Raw genomic sequence first — 19,288 nt, 5'->3', positions numbered from 1 at the left:
GCCGGATGATCGGCATCGGGTTACGGGCTAGAGAGCCCTAGCCCTGGGGGGTGCGCGTTCGCAGGGAAAGGGCCGTAAAAGTAAACACCGGTCTCCGAGGGTTAGTCCGCGCTCCAGGTTTCCCCTAGCAGCGGAGCGCCCCCTCTACTCGGAGCTAATAAACACCAGACACGCACACGACGTACATCCTCATTCGACGTCACCCCTCGGGGCTTCTCCGTTCGGCCTCCCCCCCTCGGTCTGGATGGGCCCTCCTATCCTCTCGGTCCTCCCCCCAGCCCACTCGCTTTCCGCTGGTTGGGCAACGGATGCGGGGCCCGGCTCCCCCTCCTAGCCTTTTTCGGCCGCGGCCCCGCCGCCGTCTCGCCCTCTCTGCCTGCTCCTGTTGACTCCGCCTCCGGTGATCCCATGCCCAACTCCTCGGGCGAGGGCGGCGGCATTGGATCGCCACGCCGCCCCTCCCCGGGAGGTGGGGCCAGCTCTCTTCGGTCGAGGAATCGCGCCCGCCCCCGCGGTCTCTCTATCGTCCTCGGCTCGTCCGTGTGTCCCGACTCCACTCGCAGAGGCCGCGTCAGTTCATCTCTGACTCGCCTCCTCCGACAACTGACCCCAAGCTCCACCTGGGGTCCTCCGGCCTCGACCTTTCGGCTCGCCGGCGGACCCGTTATCGTTTTGCGGCAACTCCCCTCCCCCAGCCCCTCCCCCTGGGTACTCCAGCCTCCGACAGGGCGGTTCCGGACTCCCCAGGTTCCGTGCGGGTCCATGCGGTGACGGCCACGCCGGCGGCGGGGATGGAGGCGGTGGCGGGGGGGGCGGGTACGGTGGCGGCACCGGCGGCCGCAACGCCTGGTGTGGAGCCTCAGGGGCGGCCCCTTGACCCTGCAGCCGTTCCAACGGCGGGGGTGGAGGCGGTGGTGGGGGTGGCGGGTACGGCGGCGGTACTGGCGGCCGCAACGCCTGGCGCGGGGCTTCGGGGGCGGCCCCTTGACCCTGCGGCCATTCCAGCCCCTGGAGGCCCTGGTTCACAACAAGAAGAGCCGCCCCGCAAGGCGCGCGAAACACAAGAAAAACTGACGTCGACGACACGCACGCGGCACGGGGCACGGAACTGGCGCGCACTGGCACTACCACAGTACACAACGGGAGCCGCCAAAAGCAAAACAGAATGCCCATCAATCAATCAAACAAACAAAGATGCGTGGGGAGGGAGAATTCTGTCTGACTTCTGTGAGCTGTGTCTCTGTGTGTGTGAGTGAGCTGTGAGGGAGGGTCCGCCCGCAGGCGCATTTTGTGTATACCGGGCGGGGCGGTGCCCGGTGCCGAACCTGTCGGTGGGCCTCAATCAAGACAGCATTGTGTGGATCCCGGGCTGGCTTCCCTGGGCGAGGTGGTGGCGTCCCCGTCGCTCGGGTCAGGGCTGTGGGCTGAAGGCGGGGGCGACCAACCCGATCTCTCCGGCCTAGCTCCGGCGTCCCGGGAGCGTGAATGAACCGTGATTGACACTAGGATTGACATCGCTCACCCTGAGCTGTGCCAAACAGGAACAGCCGCTGCTGTCCGGACCAAGGACCGCACACACCAGTCACCACACTGCCAGGAGAGCACTGGCCAACTGCAGGACCCCCCGATCCCCCGAGAGCAAGCGCCGGTTTCTTTTTTAGAGGCAGTCAAAAAGGCCGCGACGTCGAGCACAAGAGGCGCCGTTCACAGTGTGACAGAGCACAGAGGCTAGTTCCATTTCACTGTGGCACAGCTCGCGTTACAAAACCTCGATTTGACCATTTGCGCAACAAGGTACATCTCGGTGCCTTCCGCAGAGGCAGCTGCGACCCCGGAGGCTGACTTTGAGGCACAATCATCGGACGACGTCGGCGAGTTGTGTCGCGCTCGCGGTAGCCAGATGACCTCTCATACTAGTATCATCGGCCATGGCCGCAGGAAGCGCGGGGGATTCCGCTGGGAGCAACACTGGAGCTCCGTTGGACGCGTTTTCAAGATTAGCGTGTCAGAGTGAACGTTGGAACTAGCCAGAGTCACTCTGTCTGGAGTCTGAGAGATTGAACAAAAGAATTGGTTACAACGAAACTCCCCGTCTCGGGACGCGCACTGGCACTAACACATCTACTAACACAGGTACTCAAGAATTTAACCGACCCTGTCCTCATGAACTACCAGGCGCCCTCATCAAGTCTCTGGTCCCCGCCTGGTCCTCACTATCGTCTCTTGTCGCGCACACCGACGGACGCGCCATCGCCCCTGCCTGCACGCCGGGCCGCACGTCGCCTCCGCCACGGCGCGGCCTCCGTGCCCGGCCGCGCCGCTCTCGCGCCCGACGCCGCGCCCCTGAGCCGCGCATGCCGCCCGCAGCCAGCAACCATGCTCTCCACGCTCGCCGCCTCGGCCCTCGGCCTCGCCGTACACCTTTCGCCGGCAGCGTCGGCGAGAGGGCGTCAACGCGACGGTGTGCCGCGCGGGCTCCTTCCTGGCGTCCAGTACGCTCCGATGCGCGGCGCTCGAGTGTGCATGCCGACGCTGGAGAGATCAGATGACGGCATCCGGGCGTCGCTGTCGGGCAGAAACGACTCCGAGTAGCGCGCGGCATCGTCCCTATGTGCCGTGCTTCGCCGCAGCCTCCCCCTCGAGCGACGCCTCGTCGACCAGCGCGCAGAGCGCAGACACAAACTCGTCCCTGGCAGAGTTGTGGATGCTGTGCGCGGCGCCGCGAAACTTGCGCACCCTCGCCGCCGGCATCTGCCCGCTCATGTCGGCGATGCCCCCCACCTCGCCCGCCCCCTCCTTGACGACCGAGCCAGGCACGTCCGCGTGCCACAGCTGCACCGAGAAGGGCAAGCCGCCCGAGCCGCTCCGCGCCGCCAGCTCCCGCCACGCGGAGGCGCCTGTGGGACGCGTCATGGACGCGTCATGGGCGTGTTGTGGACAGCTCCCGCCACGCGGAGGCGCCGTCGTCGCTCGCGAGCACGCGCTCCCACGCGAGCCGCCTAGGAAAGCCCGCGCTGCGGATGAGTGTAAAGGAAGGGCCGCCGCAGCGCCCTCTCGGCGGCCGCCTGGCGAGCGGGTTGATGTCCGACCACCAGCTCGAGTCGGGGTGCGGGCGCACGCGCTTGTTTCGCCACGAGTCGACACGCACCTGCGGCCGGCCACGCCACACGAATCAGCAACCGGCAAACTGTCTCGACCCAAGGCGCGTCGCCGTCCCGCACCTCGTCGGCGTCGTACCACGGGAGCAGCGCCTCCCGGCATGCTCCCCACGAGGCGAACCTCCGGCCTGGGGCACCCTCGCCGCCATCGCCCCACGCCGCCACCTCGCGCCGCTTCTCGGCCGACAGCTCCGGTGCCGTCCGCGGGGAGATGTCCATGTCCTCGACCACCACGGCTCGAAGGACGGATGCCCCACCAGACTCCGCCTCGATCGCCGCCGCGCGCATCGCGACGCGACCGCCCATCGAGTGGCCGACCAGCACGCAGCGCTTTATGCCAGCGGCGCGCACGGCCGCCAGCACGTCGCTCGCCAGCGCAGCGGGCTCAAACTCGTCTGGATCGCCAAGCGGGCTTTCGCCGTGCCCGCGAAGGTCGTAGGCGACCGCCGGATAGCCGGCGGCGGCGAGGTCGGCGAGCACGCCCGACCAGGTCTCCTTGGACGAGTCGAGCCCATGCACCAGCACCGCCGTCGCCCGCTGGCTGCTCTGCATGCTCGAGGCGAGCGGGAGCACCGCCGAGGAGGAGCGCGAACGCGCCGGCTGCGCCATCTGCACCGCGCCGACGACCGAAGCCGCGAGTGAGAGGCCGAGCCTGGTGCGCAGCAGCGTCTGCCGCATTTTGCTGAGGGTTGCGACTTGGCGAACCGGGGCGAGTTCGGCAAGGCGTGGGCTGCCTTCTCGCCCGCCGACGGCGCGACCCCAAGGTTGTCTACTTCTAGATAGAGTCTACCTCGGCCAGATGCCGCGAGGCCGCCCGCGCGCGCGTGTGTGTGTGTGTGTGCACCCGGTGGGAGGCACCGAGGCGTCTGGGACGCTCCACTCCCCCCCCACCTTAGCTCCTGAGGGGCGCGTGGTTTTATTTAACCACGTATAGTATGACTACAGCCCACCACAGACACCCTCCCCACTCCTCACGTGTGCACACTCCCTCACCCTCTCCTCTCTCCTCTCTCTCTCTCTCTCTCCTCTCTCTCTCTCTCTCTCTCTCTCTCTCTCTCCTTGTCTGTGCTGTCTGCCTGACTCAGGCACTGAATCTGCCGATGCGTGATTGTGTGGGCTGCTCCGAGGGGGCCCTGTGCGATCCGACGGGTAGGGGGTCTGTGCCCGGGCGGTGTCCGGTGCGGAGTCTCCTTCTGATCCCGCCTGTGATGTTGGGTGTGAGGTTGTGGCGGCTTCGATCCCAAGGGGGGGAGCTGATCCCACTCAGTAACCAACTCTCAGGGGCAGTACCAGTAGGTGGGCGAGCCTCGAGCGCGCTCATCTCGATCGTCAAGGCGTCGCTACGCGCGGTCTTCCGCGGGGGGAGCTTCGTCGACGGGTGCGGGACCGCGGCGCAGCCAGCGTTGCGGCGATGCCTCCGGCTTGCGGGCATTGCACTGATCGCCGCATTTGGCGTCGCGGGGCTCCAAATCTACATTGCCGCCGCCTACTCGCCCGACCACGGCGACACGCACGGCAAGGGGGTGGGCGACCACGAGAACCACAACCACGGCTTCGAAGTCGTCTGGGACAAGTTTGGCCCGCCCGACCCGAGCAGCAGCACCGCCTCAGTCGAGATGGCCCTCTCCCTGACGACAGCCATCTGGGCCTACGTGCCCTCGCTGCTGATCGCCGAGCTCGCGTTCGAAATGGAGTCGCCCGAGCACCTGAGCCGCTCGATCGCCCTCTCCGCCGGCCTCAACGTCGCCACCTTCCTCGCCGTCGGGCTCTCCGTCTGGTTCCTATGGGAGGGGGGCGTTGACGACCCGATCACGCTGAGCGAGGCCGCCTCCTCGCCGTCCGGCGCGTGCGGCTCCGGCCTCGTTCCTGACTCGCCCCCCCCCCCCCCCAAAAAAACCCATACTGCAGGGGTGGCCCAAGTCCTCTTTCGCCGGCCGCATGCTCTCCTCGCTGCTCTGCCTCTCCAACTTTGTTGGCTACTGTCTCGACTCGGTGCCTCTCGCGCGCTGGTGCCAGCGCCGCTTCGTGCCGCACTTCAGCGGGCAGTGGGACATGCGCTCGGTCGGCCGCTACGCCCTGATTTCGGCGCCGGCGTGGGTCTTTGGGGTTTTCGCCGCCGTCTTCGTCGGTGCACTCACCCTCGCCGCCCCGTTTCTCTTGCGTTCGGCTCGAGCGTCCCCATCACCCTCTGCAGGCTCGCCCTCTGGACTCTTCGTCATGCTCTCCTGGGTGACCGCGCTGACGGTGCCTGCGTGCAACCTCATCTTCCCCAGTATCTTCACCCTCTGCGCGTTGGGCCCGCCGCCTCCAGCTGCGCGCCAGGCGGCGCTGACGCGCTCCCTCATGAGCGATGTCGAGGCGCCCACGCCTGGGCGGTGCATCCGCCAGTCCATCACGCGCACTGAGGGCGTCATCGCCGCCTGCGTGCTGCTGTGGGGGCTCTTTGCGTTGGTCATCTGCACCTACGCCGCCATCGGGAAGACTTTCGACCCCATCGTGCGGGGGCCGCAGGTCCGCCTCTTCATGAGGCCCCCATCTCTGACCACATCGAGATGCGGGGGAGAGAGCCCACCCCACACTGTTTCGACAAGTCTACCTCGCGTTACCTTAGGTCATCGGCTGCAAGGGCTGGGGCATCTACAAGTCCGAAGGCACCGAGTTCCGCGGCTTTGGCTGGTGAGCTGAAGACCGCACAAGGACCTCGCTGCATCGCCCGTGAGTGCGGCGCTACGAGACGGCAAGGCATGGACATGAGAGACTCGGGCGAGCGGTGTGTGGCAGAGCGCTTCTCCGCAGGTCTTCGCGCGGCGGGGGGTCCGATCGACCGAGAGTCGATCTCCCGCTCGCCGAGCGGGGAGAGCGAGAGGTATCGAGAGGCTCCATTGACATCCGCCGCCGTGTCGGGCACTGACTACTGTGCAGGTGTGTAAGCGTGTATCCGTGAGGAAGTTTTCGAGCGCGCCGCTCCGGAATTGTGTATTTACTGTGTCTTTTCCTCGAGCTGTTTGCGAGCGCCGAAACCGCAGGGGAGGAGAGGGCTGGAGGGGAGGGCCAGGGCCCCGCGGAGCGCGGTGCAGGTGGAGGCTGGAGAGCCGTCGCCGGCACGCGGCACGAGTCGCGCCGCGGCCGCCACAGCACACCGCAGGCCGCCCGCGCGGCCAGGTGGCAGGTGAGCCGTGAGCGGAGTGCGTAGCGAGTGGAAAACCCGGCCGGCTCTGCTCTAGGGCTCTATTTGCCGGATGCCGCGCATGACGCATGTAAGGTAAGGTAAAGGTAAGGTAAACCGTTCTCCACACACCCGAGGGGAGGTGGTCCGGGCAAGGGGGGGCGACCCTCGCGTTAGACGACAGGAGCCCCACGGCATTAAAAGTGCAAGGCCCAGTGCGCACGTGGGTGAGCGGTGTGTGTGTGTGTGTGTGTGTGTGTGTGTGTGTGTGTGTGTGTGTGTGTGTGTGTGTGTGTGTGTGTGTGTGAGGGGGGGGGGGTGTCATGTCACGCCGCCCGTCGCCGCCGCCGCGGTCGCCGCGAGAGGGAGGGAGAGCTCGCCGAGGAGCTCCGAGTCCTCGAGGCACTGGCCGTCTGGGAATTGGTCGAGTGTGGTGGTGACATGCACCAGCTCCACCTTCCGATCAAGGTACGGGGGGAGTGCGTAGACCTCGAGCAGCAAGGGGATGAGGACGATCCACGCGATGATCGAGGCCGCGTTGAGCACGTTCATGGCGATCGTCGTCGACTCGTAGTTGGAGATCCACGAGTCGGGGGAAAAGGTGAGGTAGTATTCTCTCCCAGTGCGGTTGTACTCGTGCATAAACAGATGCTCCACCTCTCCCGGGGTGACGCCTTGCGTGTAATAGGTCTTGAAGGTCGCCTCGAGTTTGTACGTGAACGGGTCCTGTTGGCGGAGGGCCCGGGGGTGACAGGACGAGATGCGAGGGAGGGAGGGAGCGCGCAAGCGTGAGTCAGGGCGAGAGGGAGAGCGCGCCATGATGGTGTAGACGAGAAAATAGCACTGGTACCAGAGCACGGTCTGTATGCAAGTCATCGCCATCTTTTCGTTTGGCCTTTCCCTTCCCGGGAGGAAGCCGGTGACGCCCGCGAAGGGCAGGCAGGCCAGCTTGTCAAACAATGGGTAACGCCAAGCGTAGAATTCATCGGTTCCCGGGGCCTGGCCCTGCCTCGTGGCCTCGTAGTGCTTGTAGATGGCGCTGCGCCACAGAGCCCACCGGATTCCGCAGTAGAGAGCCGCTGCAAAGAGCCAGGACACGACCGCCGTATGCCAAATCGAGTCCAGCAAGTACTCGGGGTCGCAATGGTACGTCGACGACACGGCCAAAATGAGCCCACCGAGCCCCACGATGACAAAGGTGGTGACGGGGAAGGAGATGAGCGCGTCAATGTCCGTCGTGGTCGTGCGCTGCAGGAACGCGCGCACAGAGAGGAAGCGGCCGTCCGCGTTCGAGCCTTCCGGAGCATGCGACATGACGAAAGAACGCATGGCGAGGACGTGGTACTGGACCCTCTTCATCGACGGCTTGTCGCTCAAGGCGGTCAGCTCGATCTCCGCGGTGGACAGCTCGGCGGAAGCGCCCTCCACATCGGCCTTGCTGCGCTCCCGCGCCTTCGCCATCGCCGCCTCGACGTAGCCGTAGTTCTTGATCCTCCTCACGAATAGGAAGTAGATGACGGCGAGCGAGAAGAAGTAGAAGAACGCCGTCACAAAGAGGACAAAGTGGATCCGCTCAAAGACGTGGAGAATCACTGCGCCGTCTGAGGGCCAGCGAGTCGGGCACATGCTGAGGTAGAGAGGGACACTTGAGCCTTCATTCTTCGCAGCAGCGCCGAGAAGCCTTCTGTGTGCGTCATCCACGCCCTTTTCCGCATCTGCACATTCATTTTTGCAGGCCTTTCTCCGGGCCACAGCGTCGCGATAAGCCCTCACGACGTCCCAACCCGGCCCGGTGGAACCGCCCTTGATCTTAGCCACCGCATCAAATCCGCCGCACTGATTGGCGACCCAGATGGTGAAGGCCAGGCAGCCGAGGACCATGATCTCGGTTTGGAACCGCATCCATATTTTCAGGTAGGTTTTGGCAGGGCGGAGAGCGTAGCTGGCTTTTTCTGTGTCGCGATGCACGTGTGCAGCGCGCTGCAAATAATGGGTCAGCTTGTGCAGAAGGAGGTCGTACACAATTGCCGTCGCGACTATAATCACGAAGGCCCAGTGAGACAGCGCAAAGCTGTCGGTCTGGTTGCCCCATACGATCTCACCGCCCATGCTGGTGCTCACCACCGTTGGCTGAGTGCCCGGTTTTTGATTTCGGCAAATGTCGGGGGGCGACGCTCTCACTACACCTGAGTTCTTTCTTTTTTTCGTCGCTTAGGCGGCTCCAGTGGTGTACCTGTGTTAGTGCCAGTGCGCGCCAGTCCCGTGCCCAGTGTTGTGCGAGGGAGTTTTGCTCTAAAATTCTTTTTTGTCGTTAGGTTTTCTCTTGCTGTCTCGAATTACGATTAATTACTCTCGTGAGGCTGTGAAAGCACGCCCACCCTAGTTGCCCCCGAAGGCAAGTGCGTCTGAAGAACAGCTTAGGAGAGTAACTTACGATGCACAGCTCGGCTGCTGCCACCGCCGCGGCGGTGGCGGCGGCGGAGGCCGGGACGCGCCCGGCCACTGGGCGTCCGCCTGGGCGCGCGCCCGCCCGTCGCGGCCGTCGCGCCCCACGGCGCCCTCGCTGGAGCCGTGTCGGTGTTCTTTTTTGCGCTCCGAGAGTGTCTTGTGAGCCTGTTTGTGTCTGTGTGTCGCTCGTGCGTGTCGTCATCCATCTGTCTAGCGTCCACCCATACCGCGTTGGTGTCCAGTCTGAGCCTGGCTGTTCTTCATTCACCTTCCTACCTAACCTAACCTAAAGTGGCTCCGCCTCCGGTGCTCCTTCGAAATCTGCAGGAGCAATCGCGACCGCGAGGTGGTGGGAGAGGCGGCGCGGGAGCGGATCCGCCCGGTGGAGGAGGCGGGGAAGATAGATGCTGGAATGGGACTGGGGGAGTGAGCGGCTCGCGGTTGCCGAGTCGTGCCTGCCATCCCGTGTCGCGGAAGCGAGGCGCGTGGCACAGGAGCTCTGGGTGGTGGGGTGGGAGTGTGTGGGTGCCCGCGCCGCCTAGCTCTGCGGACGGGCCCCTCCACCCCTCACGTACGGGTCATGTAGTCCCCACAATCGCTGTCGTGGGATCGCTTGTCATGTAGTCATGTGAGAGAGTGCGTTGTGTTCTTTTAGTTAGTTTAGGAAGGTGAAGAACAGCCAGGCTCGGACTGGACACCCCAACGCGGTATGGGTGGACGCTAGACAGAGATGATGACGACACGCACGAGCGACACACAGACACAAACAGGCTCACAACGAAGACACACAGTTCTTTCTTGTTGGACACGTCCGCTTTCTCTTTTTTCCTCGCAGGAGTCGCTTAGGCGGCTCCCGTGGTGTACACCTGTGTTAGAGTGCCAGTGCGCGCCAGTCCCGTGGTGTGAGGGAGCTTTGTTTTAAAACTCTAGCTGAGCTGATTCTAGATCTAACATTCTCTTTTTTGTTGTTTCGCTTGCTGCCGCCCGCGCCGCCGCGCCGTGAACCCTCTGTCCTCTGTACTGAAGTCTCTGAACGCGCGTGCATATCTTGATTCTTGTCGCGCGCGCGGCCGTGCCACAACGACTTTTTTGAGCCTCTCGATACGGTGGCAGGGCATACACGCGGTGTACTCAACTATTTGCATGTACATGTACACGTACGGGAACTGTTGCCGCCAGCAAAGTCAATAGAGGTCACTCGGAGTCATTAAATTCCGTCGGCATCGCCATCAGTCTGCATGGCAATCGACGCCGCACAAGGCCGAGAGGTGGGCGGCCACATTCTCGGCCAGATTCGAGCGCGAGATGCCGAGGCCCGATTTGGCCTCCTTGTTGAGGACGTACCCCCCGTACCCCCCCTCGAGTATGCTCACCACCTTGCCGGGGCAGCAGACGGCGGCGACGCCGAGGAGCTGGGTGGTGGCCCACGCAAAGTCGGCGGGCGTGAGGTCGAGCCCCTGGTGGTAGCACTCCTTGGCGTCGAGCTTCGAGTTCCCGATGTCGCCGCAGCCGCCGTCGAAGCCGGAGGAGAGCAGCAGCAGCTCCGGCGCGAAGGCGCGCAGCGCGGGGAGCACCTACTCGCGCCCTCTGGCGTGCGTGAAGAGGCGGCGGCGCGCCTCGAGGCAGATGAGCGACAGGGGAGCGGACCCGCTGCGCAAACGCCTCCCGCCACTCGGCCCGCCCGCAGCCACACTGCCGCGGCGAGACGAGGCCGCCGCGGCCGCGGCCCGGCTTTGGCGGGGCGAGCTTGCCGCTGCGCCACATCGGGGGGAGGGGCACGTTGATGATGTTTTGCGGCATGGCGTCCGCGGCGCCCGAGCCCGGGTAGAAGGGCGTGAAGGCGGTGTCGCCGGGGTCGTAGAGGTGGATCGACGCGAAGAAGAGGGCGGAGGGCGGCAGCGACGCAGACAGGCGCCGCACTATCTCCTCGGAGCCATCGCCTGACAGCGCCGGCACGCGGCGCTGCCGGTGAGAGGGGGAGAGGGGTGCCGGCGAGAGGAGGAGAGGGGAGGGAAGCGAGCCACGGCCCGTCCCTCTCGCCCGCGCGCCGCGGCGCGCAGCCCAAACCGGGCCAAATCTTGGGCTCACCTCGGTAGCTCGGGGACCTCGGCTGGCATCTCGGCTAGATCTCGGGCTAGGATCTCGGCTAGCATCTCCGCCGTGGTGCACGTCAAAGTCAACCAGCGCGACGCGCGAGACGCACCCGCTCATCGGCGGCGGCGGCAGCTGCGGCGGCGGCAGCGGCGGGTGTAGCGGCGGCGGCGGCGAGAAGTGCGCCCGCTCTGTCGCCGCCCACCCCGCCGCCTCGGATGCCTCTCCCACCGCCGCCGGCTGCGGATGAGAGGACGGCGACGGCGGCGTGTCCCGCCGCAGCGCGCGCAAGGCGTGCGCCGCACCAACCATCGCCGAGTTGAAGACGCAGAAGCCGCACGAGACGGAGCCGGGGGTCAGGCCTCGCACGCCGGCGTGGTGCCCGGGAGGCCGCACCACGCAGATCGCGTTGCGCGCGCGGCAGCTGAGCACCTCCTCGATCGCGCGCAAGACGGCGCCGGCGGCGCGGCGGGCGGCGGCGTACGACCCCGGCGAGAGGCGCGTGTCGGAGGTGAGGGGATCCTTGAGCGCGCCGGGCGCCGCGCCCCGCGCCTGCTGCACCATCGGCGTGAGCGGGACCGGCGAGGGCGGCGGGTTGGCGGCCATCGAGCTGGCGGCGGCGGCGACCATCGAGACGTAGGCAGCGTCGTGGACGGCGGTCAGCTGCGCCGTGGTGGCCTGCTCGAAATCGCACAGCTCGCTGAGCTCAAAGGACGCGACGCTGTTTGCGCCGCCGTTTGCGCCGCGGTGCGAGCTGCCGCCGCTGCTGCCGCCGCTGCTGCCGCCTCCCCGCCCGATCGCCTCGAGGATCGCCTTGATCCGCTGCGGCGCCTCCTGGTGGCTGTCGCCGGTGAGGTGCAGCTGGCAGTCCGGGTGATGCAGCAGCAGCGTGCGGCACGACGGCTGCGTCTCGAGCATCGCCCGCCTCGCCGCCATTCGGTTCGGCTGGTGCACCCGCCCGCCAATCTTGCCCGCCACGTCGAGCGGCGACGCGTGCGCCAAGTTGGGCCACAGAACGCACTCCCTGCCCGACACGCAAGCCGGTCCTTCGCCTCCGCCGCCTCCGCCGCCTCCGCCGCCTCCGCCTCCTCCTCCTCCCGCCGCGAGCAGCTTGATGCACTCGACCCTGCCCAGCCTCGCTGCGCGGTGGAGGGCCGTCTCTCCGGCAGCAGACCGCTGGGCAGGCCGCGCCCCCGCCGCGAGGAGGGGAGGGATCGCGTTCGCATTGCCCGTGGCGGCGGCCCAGTGCAAGGCGGTGTGCCCGTCGTTGTCGGCGCGGGTCGGGTCCGCCGAGACCCTGAGCAGCAGTCCGAGCATCCGCTGCCGACTCGTGACCTTCTCGGGCAGTGCGGCGGCGTTGTGCAGCGGCGTGAAGCCGTGCTCCTCCTGGGGCTCGACGGGATGGCCGCCCTCGAGCAGCCTCTCCGCCTCCGCCAGGTCGCCCGCGCACACGGCGGCATGCAGCTCTGTCTTCCGCATCGAGCGCACATTCGCCGGCGTTGGAGGCTCATCTACCACCTCGTCGTCATCGTGCAGCGATGTTTCGACGGTGAGGTTGAGAGGGTTGAAGAGGTCGGACTTTGCCGTCTCGGACAGGCCGGCCGGGTTGGGAGGGGTCTTGGACAACGGAGGCACAGGTCTTTTGAAGCCTGGCTTGAAGGGCGGAGTCACTGACCTTGACGTCGCTGACGGCTCGGCTGCTGCCGCCGCAGAGAGCTCGGGAGCCTTGCGCTTGCTCGAAGACGGAGTCGACATTAAGCTGCACAAATCAGCGAGAGGGCAAGAGGTAATCTCACGCGGCGAGAGCCGGCCGTCAACAGGGAGGGGAGGCTCAAATAAAAGAAATTACTTCACCGCGCTCCCGCACTCTTAAAATCCCTGTGTGGTGGCGGCGTGCCGTCCTCCCATCCCTCCCTTGGGTTGCGGGTTCTTTCTTTCTTTTTTCCCGCACTCTTGAGCCGCCGTCGCGGCCCTCGTTCGTCCCACTGGTTGGTTGGCCCGTCCCTGCGTTGCCTGCGTTATCCCTCCTCCTCCGCGACTCCACCCTCAAGGCCGGCCGGGCCTCCTTCCACCCCAGTGAAGAGCTTCCTCAGCCACTCGATGTGTTCCTCTCTCTTCATTATGCGCGCCGTAGCCTCATCATTGAGAGCTGGATCCACCTCTGCACCGCTCCCGTCGCCGCCTCGGCCACGACTTGCAAGTTCCTCGTGACCCCGGCGCCAAGGTCCCTCCGGCTCTTCTCCGAGAGGTCATCTACCAGTGCCGGCAACACCCCCCCGACGGCTGGGGCTAGTGCATCGTACCCGTCCTCATCCAGCACCCATTAGCGTGAGCCCTTCAGCGCAGCGACATGCGCCATCCTCAGCGTCTTCAGCGTATCCTTTGGAGTCGGGTGCCGCCTGTGCTACACTTTGCTGATCGCCGTCCCCGTCTGCGCTCGCGCTAGCCGCCACTCTGAGGAACCATCTGGCCTGCTCCCAGGCAGGCGCCGCTAAGCAAGTGCGCCATCGTTGCTCTAGGCGGGTTCTCATCTTCCTCGGTCCATATTGCTGCGCGGCTTTCCGCACGATCGGACACAGCGGGTTCCGCTTTAGTGCTGCCCTCCTCGCCGCGTCCCTCGCGGCCTTACAGACGAGGCAGCCCCTGAGTTCGCTCCTTGTGGCGGCGCCCGGTGTCTCTCTCCCCCGCCTCTCCCCGCATGATCCTCTCGTGGTGCGCTCCGTGTGGCACCCCCGCCTGCTGCCGCACCCGCGCTCCCATGACAACAACAAACAACACTAAAAATCTCTCTCCCATGACGGTCTTTGTAAAAAGGTTATGATCATCCACATCGGCGAATTCAATCTCGCGCTCGCCGTGCTGATCCTGGCGCTTGTCCCATTTGTGTCTCGTCGTTCGGGAGAGAGAGAGAGAGATTTTTAGCAATACCAAACAACTCTAACACTCACACGTCATTTGGGGCCTGGAGCCCTGCCCTGTTCACGCGCGCGCGAGACGTGCAGACAGGGTTGCCAGGTGAGAGCGAATGGCGCGGTTCACGCCTCGCACAACAGAGAGAGATGCGCTCTGCATGGTGGGACATAAAAGAGAGCGAGTACTCCAAGTGCTCCAAGTGCTCCAAGTACTTGGGCGAGTATGCCGTGCGGTCAACGCTGCCGCGCGCGACTTTGCGCGCGAGGCGGCGCAGCTTGAGAACGGCGGTGGGCGAGATTTGTTTTGTTCGTTCGGCGGGGGGTTACCTCCCGTATATTTCTTCTGTTCGGTGGGGTGGGATACGGGGTGGGCACCGGAGTGGTTGTGTGACTGATTGCTCATGCGTGCCCCCCCCCACCCGGCAGTCTTGAATCGGAATTCTTCTGTTCCTGTGAATTTGTCTCGTCGAAAGCCAGGGCGGCATTGCGCCGCCGACCAAGAGAACCATCTTCAACTTCGCCAAAGAGGTCGGCAGCCCGAGCGCCGTCGACCGCACCGACTACGGCACAGCCTCCGGCAGCGCCCGGGGCTTCGCCCAGCACCACTCGCAACAGCTCTCGCGCGCCGCCGTCTGTGGCGACGCGCAAAACATCAACAACGCTGCTCGCAACATGCGTGTCGCGCACTCATTCATGACCGGTCTCAATGTCCCACCCCCCTGCGCGCGGGCCTTCTAGGCCCGCGGGTAGTCTCACCCCATCCCCAGGGCCTCCAGGGCTCGCACCTCAACCTCTCACAGACCAGCGCACAGCGCCATAGGACGTATTTTCTTGTAATAACAAGGCTGTGAAACAAGGCTCGAGGGACGTCCGCCGCAATTCGGACAATGCTCTTTCCCACGCCCGCCACATGACGCCCACCGCCGCCGCGTTGGGCGGCGCGCGCCGACGCCGACCATCACCACCGACCGACGGCTCGCACGGCCGTGCGGTGAGCAAAAATTTGGGGCGCTGCGCGCCTGCCGGATGCTCTGCGACGTCTGGACGCTCGCCAGAAACGCCAGGAAGCTTGCCTTCCACCCCTGGGCCCGAGGGCGAACGGCAGTGGTCGGCAGCCTCTGCGACGCTCCGATCGGCTCCTCGACCTCATCGCCTGCGACGAACCAGCATGGCTCGTCGCTCGACGGCAGCCTGCTCAGTATGCTCTTGGCATTCTGTACAGCCTCGCCAGGCTCTCTGAGACGGCCTGCAGGGCCGGCGCGGACCGCCTCGGGCGCGATGGCCCTCCTCAGTACCTACCTCTTCGATGCCTGTCGGCTCTCCAATCTCGTCGCCGGCGGCAGGCCCGCATGGCGCGCTGCTCGATGGCAGCCTGCTCAGTACGCCTTGGACAGTGACTTCTGCCTCGCTGCTCTTACTGCAGCCGCCTCCGGGGCCGGCGCCAGCCGCCTCGCTTCGCCAGTGCTGTCTACGCCGGCGACACGCGTGTCGGCTCGCCGCCCGAAACCGCCCGCGGCGGGCCCGCATGGCGCGCCGCTCGTCGGGAGCGTGCCCAGCAGGCTGTGCAGGGCAGTCTGCCTCACTCAGGGCGCCGCCGCCGCTGCGCGGGCCGCCACCGGCGCTGCTGCCGTGAACACTGCCGCCGTGTACGTCACCATCGCCTCTCTTCATCGCCGATCTCGCCGACGCCGCTCGCCGCTCGCCGCCGCCCTGCCCTGCCCCGCCCTGCCCTCGCACAAACAAACAAACACACACACACACATACAGACACACACACACACAACACCTTGCCCCCGTGCCCTCCCGCCCCACGCCCCGCGCCCTCCCGCCCCACGCCCTGCGCCTCACGCCTCGCGTCCCACGCACGCCCCGCGCCCCGCGCCCCCTCACCTCGCGCCTCACGCCTCCCTCCCCACCCTCGCGGCCCGGTGAGGGGCGGGAGCGCAGCCATTCCAACGGCTGGGAAAGTTTCTGAACGGCCGTGCATGCGCCTGCATGCCGGCTTACTAAGGAGGTCCCTCGCTCCCGCTCCTCTCTCGGAAGACGCGCGCCGGCCTGGGGGACTCGCTTGCGATCCCGCTCCAGCCAGAGGCCGCGTGAGGCGTGTGGGACGGTGCACGCTGGCCCCGAGTGCGCTGGCCTCGCGTCTCGAGGGGAGGGCGGCTCGTAACTGAGGTTCGCCGTCAGGGACAGTTGTCCTCCCCTCAACCCGACGAGAGTGGGCGGGCAGTCCCCGTGGCTGCAGTCGCGCTTCCGAGCCGACGCCGCCCCTCTCTCCACCCGGGCCATTCCAACGGCCAGGCCGCTCGCTTAAGGCTGATTGGCTAGACGAGCGGCCTACCTCCAATGGGGCTGTCTGGGAACGCGTGGAACCTGCCCGCCTCGGTGGGAGGTGGTTTGGCGCCGACAGTCAGCCCCATGGGCAGTCTGGATCACGGGGGATGACATCCTGCCTACCGACCGGCGCGCCGGGAGGAGGTGGGTGCTCCGCCGCCGGACCGCCCCCCTCCACCACCCTCGCCCAGGGATCTACAATGCTGTCTTAAGGTCCGACAGGTTCGGCACCGGGCACCGCCTCGGTATACAAAATGCGCCTGCGGGCGGACCCTCACAGATCACAGATCACAAGGCTGTGAACAAGCTTCTGTTCCTCGCGTGCTTCTCGACTCGCCCTGGGCCTATCCCTTTCTCGACTGTCTGAGCTTGTGCGACTTGGGTCCGTGGTTGTGTTTTTAACAAGAGGCATCGCCTCGGATGACGGGCCACCGCGAGTCGCCGCCGTCAATCGACCCTGGCAGTGCGCGCGCCGAGCAGATACGCGGTGGGCCGCTCGCTGACGCGCTGCTTCCCACAGCGCGCCTCGAGGCTCCTCCCTTCCTCGAGGTGGACCTCGGAAGCTTACGCGACGAGGCGGGTGCCCGGCTGGTGGCCCGAGCGATTGCCGAGCGGGGCCTCTGTCAGTGCAGGTGCGGCCTGAGTCCCGAGCTCGGAGCTGCCGCGGCGGCAGAGGCAGCCTCGCTGTACGCCGACGGCGAGCTCGCGCCGAGGGGCTTCGTCAAGGAGGGCAGACGCGTGCCGCCGGACCCGGAGCAGCGGACCGACCTCTGCGCGATGCTCACCGATGATCCCGGCCACCGGCTGCACGCAAAGACGCAGGCCTTAGGTAGAGGGGCGGAATACAGTCCTCGGGGCCGACATCCATCCTGAGCGTACACCACTGCTCGCCATCAACCCGAACCCGAATCCCAACCCCAGCCCCAACCTCCCCAGGCCCTGCTCGCCCTCGACGCGGCCATCGAGCGGCTCGCAGTTGAGACGGTCGCGCAGCTCGGCCTGCTGGATGAGCGCGATCGCGGTCCGCTTGGCGGCGGTCCAAACGGCGAGCCGCTGAGCTTCAGCAGCCGAGGAGACTTGATGGTGGCCGTGTACCCGGGCGGCGGCTCCTTTCACCGCGTCCACATCGACAACGCTGATGGCGACGGCCGCGCGGGGCGGGACTTTGGCCGCGTCCTCACTTTCATCTACTTCTTGAACGCCGGGTGGACAGAGGAGGACGGTGGCGCGCTCAGACTGCACATCCCGCGCGCGTGCGAGGAGGGCGGACCCTCTTCGGACGCTGCCGCCGCTCGCGCAGCGGGGCGCTCGCCGGCCGTTGATGTGATCCCGCGGCTGGACACCTTGGCGGTGTTCCGTGCGGACAGAGTGATGCACGAGGTGCGGCCGTGCCCGGGGCGGCACCGGTACGCAGCGTCGGTGTGGGTGACGTGCGGCGGGGGGTAAAAGTCGGTTACCTCGGGTATATTTCTTCTGTTCGGTGGGGTGGGACACGGGGGGGGGCCGGAGTAGGTGTGTGACTGACTGCTCCTGCGTGCGGCCCCCTCCCCCCCGCCGCCCCCCCCGGCCCCCGGCCCCACCCCCCCGCGCGAGCGACGGAATTCTTCTGTCGCTTAGGCGGCTCCCGTGGTGTACCTGTGGTAGTGCCAGTGGGCGCCAGTCCCGTGCCTAGTGTCGTGCGCTAGTGCTTTCAAGAATTCTTCTGGCCAGTGCTTCTCGACCTCGACAGGCTCCCTGCTGCGCATGCGCTCGCTCGTCCTGCTGCTTGCCGTCGCCGGGCAGGCGAGCGCGCTGCACGTCGGCGCGCGCGCGGCGCCGCCGCCACGCCACGCCGCTGCACGCGTGCCGTCGGCGACGATGCAGGCGCAGCTCCAGTCGCTGCTCGACGCCAACCGAGGCCTCATCGACTCGCTCGCCTCTGTTGCTCCGGATATGCCTGAAATCGGCCGCCTGCGCTTCGCGCTCGCGTTCCCAGACGCGGCCGAGGCCAAGGCGAACCTGCGGGAGGCGGTTGCGTGGCGCACGGGAGCGGGGAAGCCTATTGTCGACGCGGCCGCCGAGGCGGTGGCCAAGGCGACGGCGGGCGGCGGCTGGGACAACGAGGCCGTGCGAGCGGCGGCTCCGCACGCGGCGGTGATCAACCCGTTCATCGACACCAAGAACATCCTCACGCTGGGCACCGATCAGGGCGACCTCGTCTACCTCGTCCGCGCCTCGCAGATTGAGGACAAGGAGATGATGGCCAAGGTCTCTGTCGACCAGCTGACCGAGTTCCTGCTCTACGTCAAGGAGGTGCACTACCTGGTGGTCAACGCGGCCTCGGAGCGGACGGGCCGCCTGTGCAACGTCATCTTCGCAAACGACATCACCGGCACTCGCAAGGCTCCCGACCCGCAGTTTGCAAAAGGTGCGCCGGCCGCCGCCGCCGCCGCCGCCCGCCGCCGCCGCCGCCGGCCGCCGCCGCCGCCGCCGCCTCACCCTCGCGCCACGGCGACCGCACCCCGCCGGGCGCTGCCTCGCAGGCCTGACCGCCTCGTCCAAGTCGTACGAGAAGCTGTACCCCTCCCTCGCCGGGCCGACTCTCATCCTCAACCTGCCATTCATCCTGCAGGCGGACACAGACTCGTCGCTCCCTCATACTCTCACGCACACCCGCGCACGCAGCACTTATCTCGCCCAGCCTTGCCCTGCCTCCCGTGAGCCGCTGCACTCGGAGTGCCGCCGCGGTGCCGCTCTCGCCTGTCGCGGCGACGCAGACGTGCACCTGATGACCTGTCCCGCCCTCTTCCTCGCCCTCCCGCAGGCCTTTGTCGGCCTCTTCAAGCCCCTCTTCCCAAAGGTGGTGCAGGCGCGGCTCAAGTTTGAGCGGGCGCGCCTCCCCCACCCCCACCCCCACCCCGGGCGTGTGGCGAGCGGCGGGGCGTCACCGGCGCGGCCGAGCGTGCCATAGGCACCCTTCCTCTCGAAGCTGGACCAGCTCACGCCGCTGACGACCGACAGCAGCAAGCGCAAGGCCTTCCTGGCCGAGATCGCGTCGCTCCTCGACACGGGCTTCTTCGCCTCGGGCGGCAACATGTGAAGAGGGAGTGCGATTGTCGGCGAAATCTAATTTCTTGTCCGCCCTGCGATTAGCCTTCTTCCATCGGTTGTGACGGCTGCCGACACCCCTCGAATTCGAA

At 66.5% G+C, this 19,288-nt stretch overlaps 5 protein-coding genes across 5 annotated transcripts; 3 read left to right on the top strand and 2 right to left on the bottom strand.

The window, feature by feature from the left end:
- Positions 1–2,044: 2,044 nt before the first annotated feature.
- EMIHUDRAFT_432258 (hypothetical protein) lies at positions 2,045–3,901 on the bottom strand. Its single transcript, XM_005770430.1, has 3 exons — positions 3,222–3,901; positions 3,066–3,148; positions 2,045–2,999 (listed from the first exon to the last, which is right to left on the bottom strand). Exons 1-3 carry the CDS (start codon positions 3,834–3,836, stop codon positions 2,921–2,923), a joined length of 777 nt encoding a protein of 258 aa, XP_005770487.1. The 5' UTR covers positions 3,837–3,901; the 3' UTR covers positions 2,045–2,920.
- A 357-nt stretch (positions 3,902–4,258) lies between these two features.
- On the top strand, positions 4,259–5,838 carry EMIHUDRAFT_196102 (hypothetical protein; the record flags this gene model as incomplete). The annotated part of the gene is made up of 5 exons (XM_005770429.1): positions 4,259–4,336; positions 4,493–5,020; positions 5,079–5,286; positions 5,353–5,669; positions 5,770–5,838. The coding sequence occupies 5 exons, from the start codon at positions 4,259–4,261 to the stop codon at positions 5,836–5,838; spliced, it is 1,200 nt and encodes a 399-aa protein (XP_005770486.1).
- A 4,163-nt stretch (positions 5,839–10,001) lies between these two features.
- EMIHUDRAFT_461310 (hypothetical protein) lies at positions 10,002–12,676 on the bottom strand (the record flags this gene model as incomplete). Its single annotated transcript, XM_005770428.1, has 3 exons — positions 11,169–12,676; positions 10,420–10,712; positions 10,002–10,346 (listed from the first exon to the last, which is right to left on the bottom strand). The coding sequence occupies exons 1-3, from the start codon at positions 12,616–12,618 to the stop codon at positions 10,002–10,004; spliced, it is 2,088 nt and encodes a 695-aa protein (XP_005770485.1). The 5' UTR covers positions 12,619–12,676.
- Positions 12,677–16,936: 4,260 nt separating this feature from the next.
- EMIHUDRAFT_349825 (hypothetical protein) lies at positions 16,937–17,582 on the top strand. Its single transcript, XM_005770427.1, has one exon. The coding sequence runs from the start codon at positions 17,190–17,192 to the stop codon at positions 17,553–17,555; it is 366 nt and encodes a 121-aa protein (XP_005770484.1). The 5' UTR covers positions 16,937–17,189; the 3' UTR covers positions 17,556–17,582.
- A 241-nt stretch (positions 17,583–17,823) lies between these two features.
- On the top strand, positions 17,824–19,242 carry EMIHUDRAFT_349824 (hypothetical protein). The gene has a single exon (XM_005770426.1). The coding sequence runs from the start codon at positions 17,853–17,855 to the stop codon at positions 18,807–18,809; it is 957 nt and encodes a 318-aa protein (XP_005770483.1). The 5' UTR covers positions 17,824–17,852; the 3' UTR covers positions 18,810–19,242.
- The last annotated feature ends 46 nt before the right edge of the window (positions 19,243–19,288 follow it).

The sequence above is a fragment of the Emiliania huxleyi genome (assembly GCF_000372725.1).
Source record: "Emiliania huxleyi CCMP1516 unplaced genomic scaffold EMIHUscaffold_4, whole genome shotgun sequence".
NCBI classification, from domain to species: Eukaryota; Haptophyta; order Isochrysidales; family Noelaerhabdaceae; genus Emiliania; species Emiliania huxleyi.
This window is presented reverse-complemented; position numbering and strand designations above follow the sequence as displayed.

Excerpts from the sequence above, each read along its gene's own strand:
- EMIHUDRAFT_432258 (XM_005770430.1), bottom strand. The coding sequence starts at position 3,836 with ATGCGGCAGACGCTGCTGCGCACCAGGCTCGGCCTCTCACTCGCGGCT. Across the intron at positions 3,149-3,221 it reads CGTGGTACGACGCCGACGAG|GTGCGTGTCGACTCGTGGCG; the intron begins GTGCGGGACGGC and ends GGCCGGCCGCAG. Across the intron at positions 3,000-3,065 it reads GACATCAACCCGCTCGCCAG|GCGGCTCGCGTGGGAGCGCG; the intron begins GCGGCCGCCGAG and ends GGGCTTTCCTAG.
- EMIHUDRAFT_349825 (XM_005770427.1), top strand. The coding sequence starts at position 17,190 with ATGGTGGCCGTGTACCCGGGCGGCGGCTCCTTTCACCGCGTCCACATC.
- EMIHUDRAFT_349824 (XM_005770426.1), top strand. The coding sequence starts at position 17,853 with ATGCGCTCGCTCGTCCTGCTGCTTGCCGTCGCCGGGCAGGCGAGCGCG.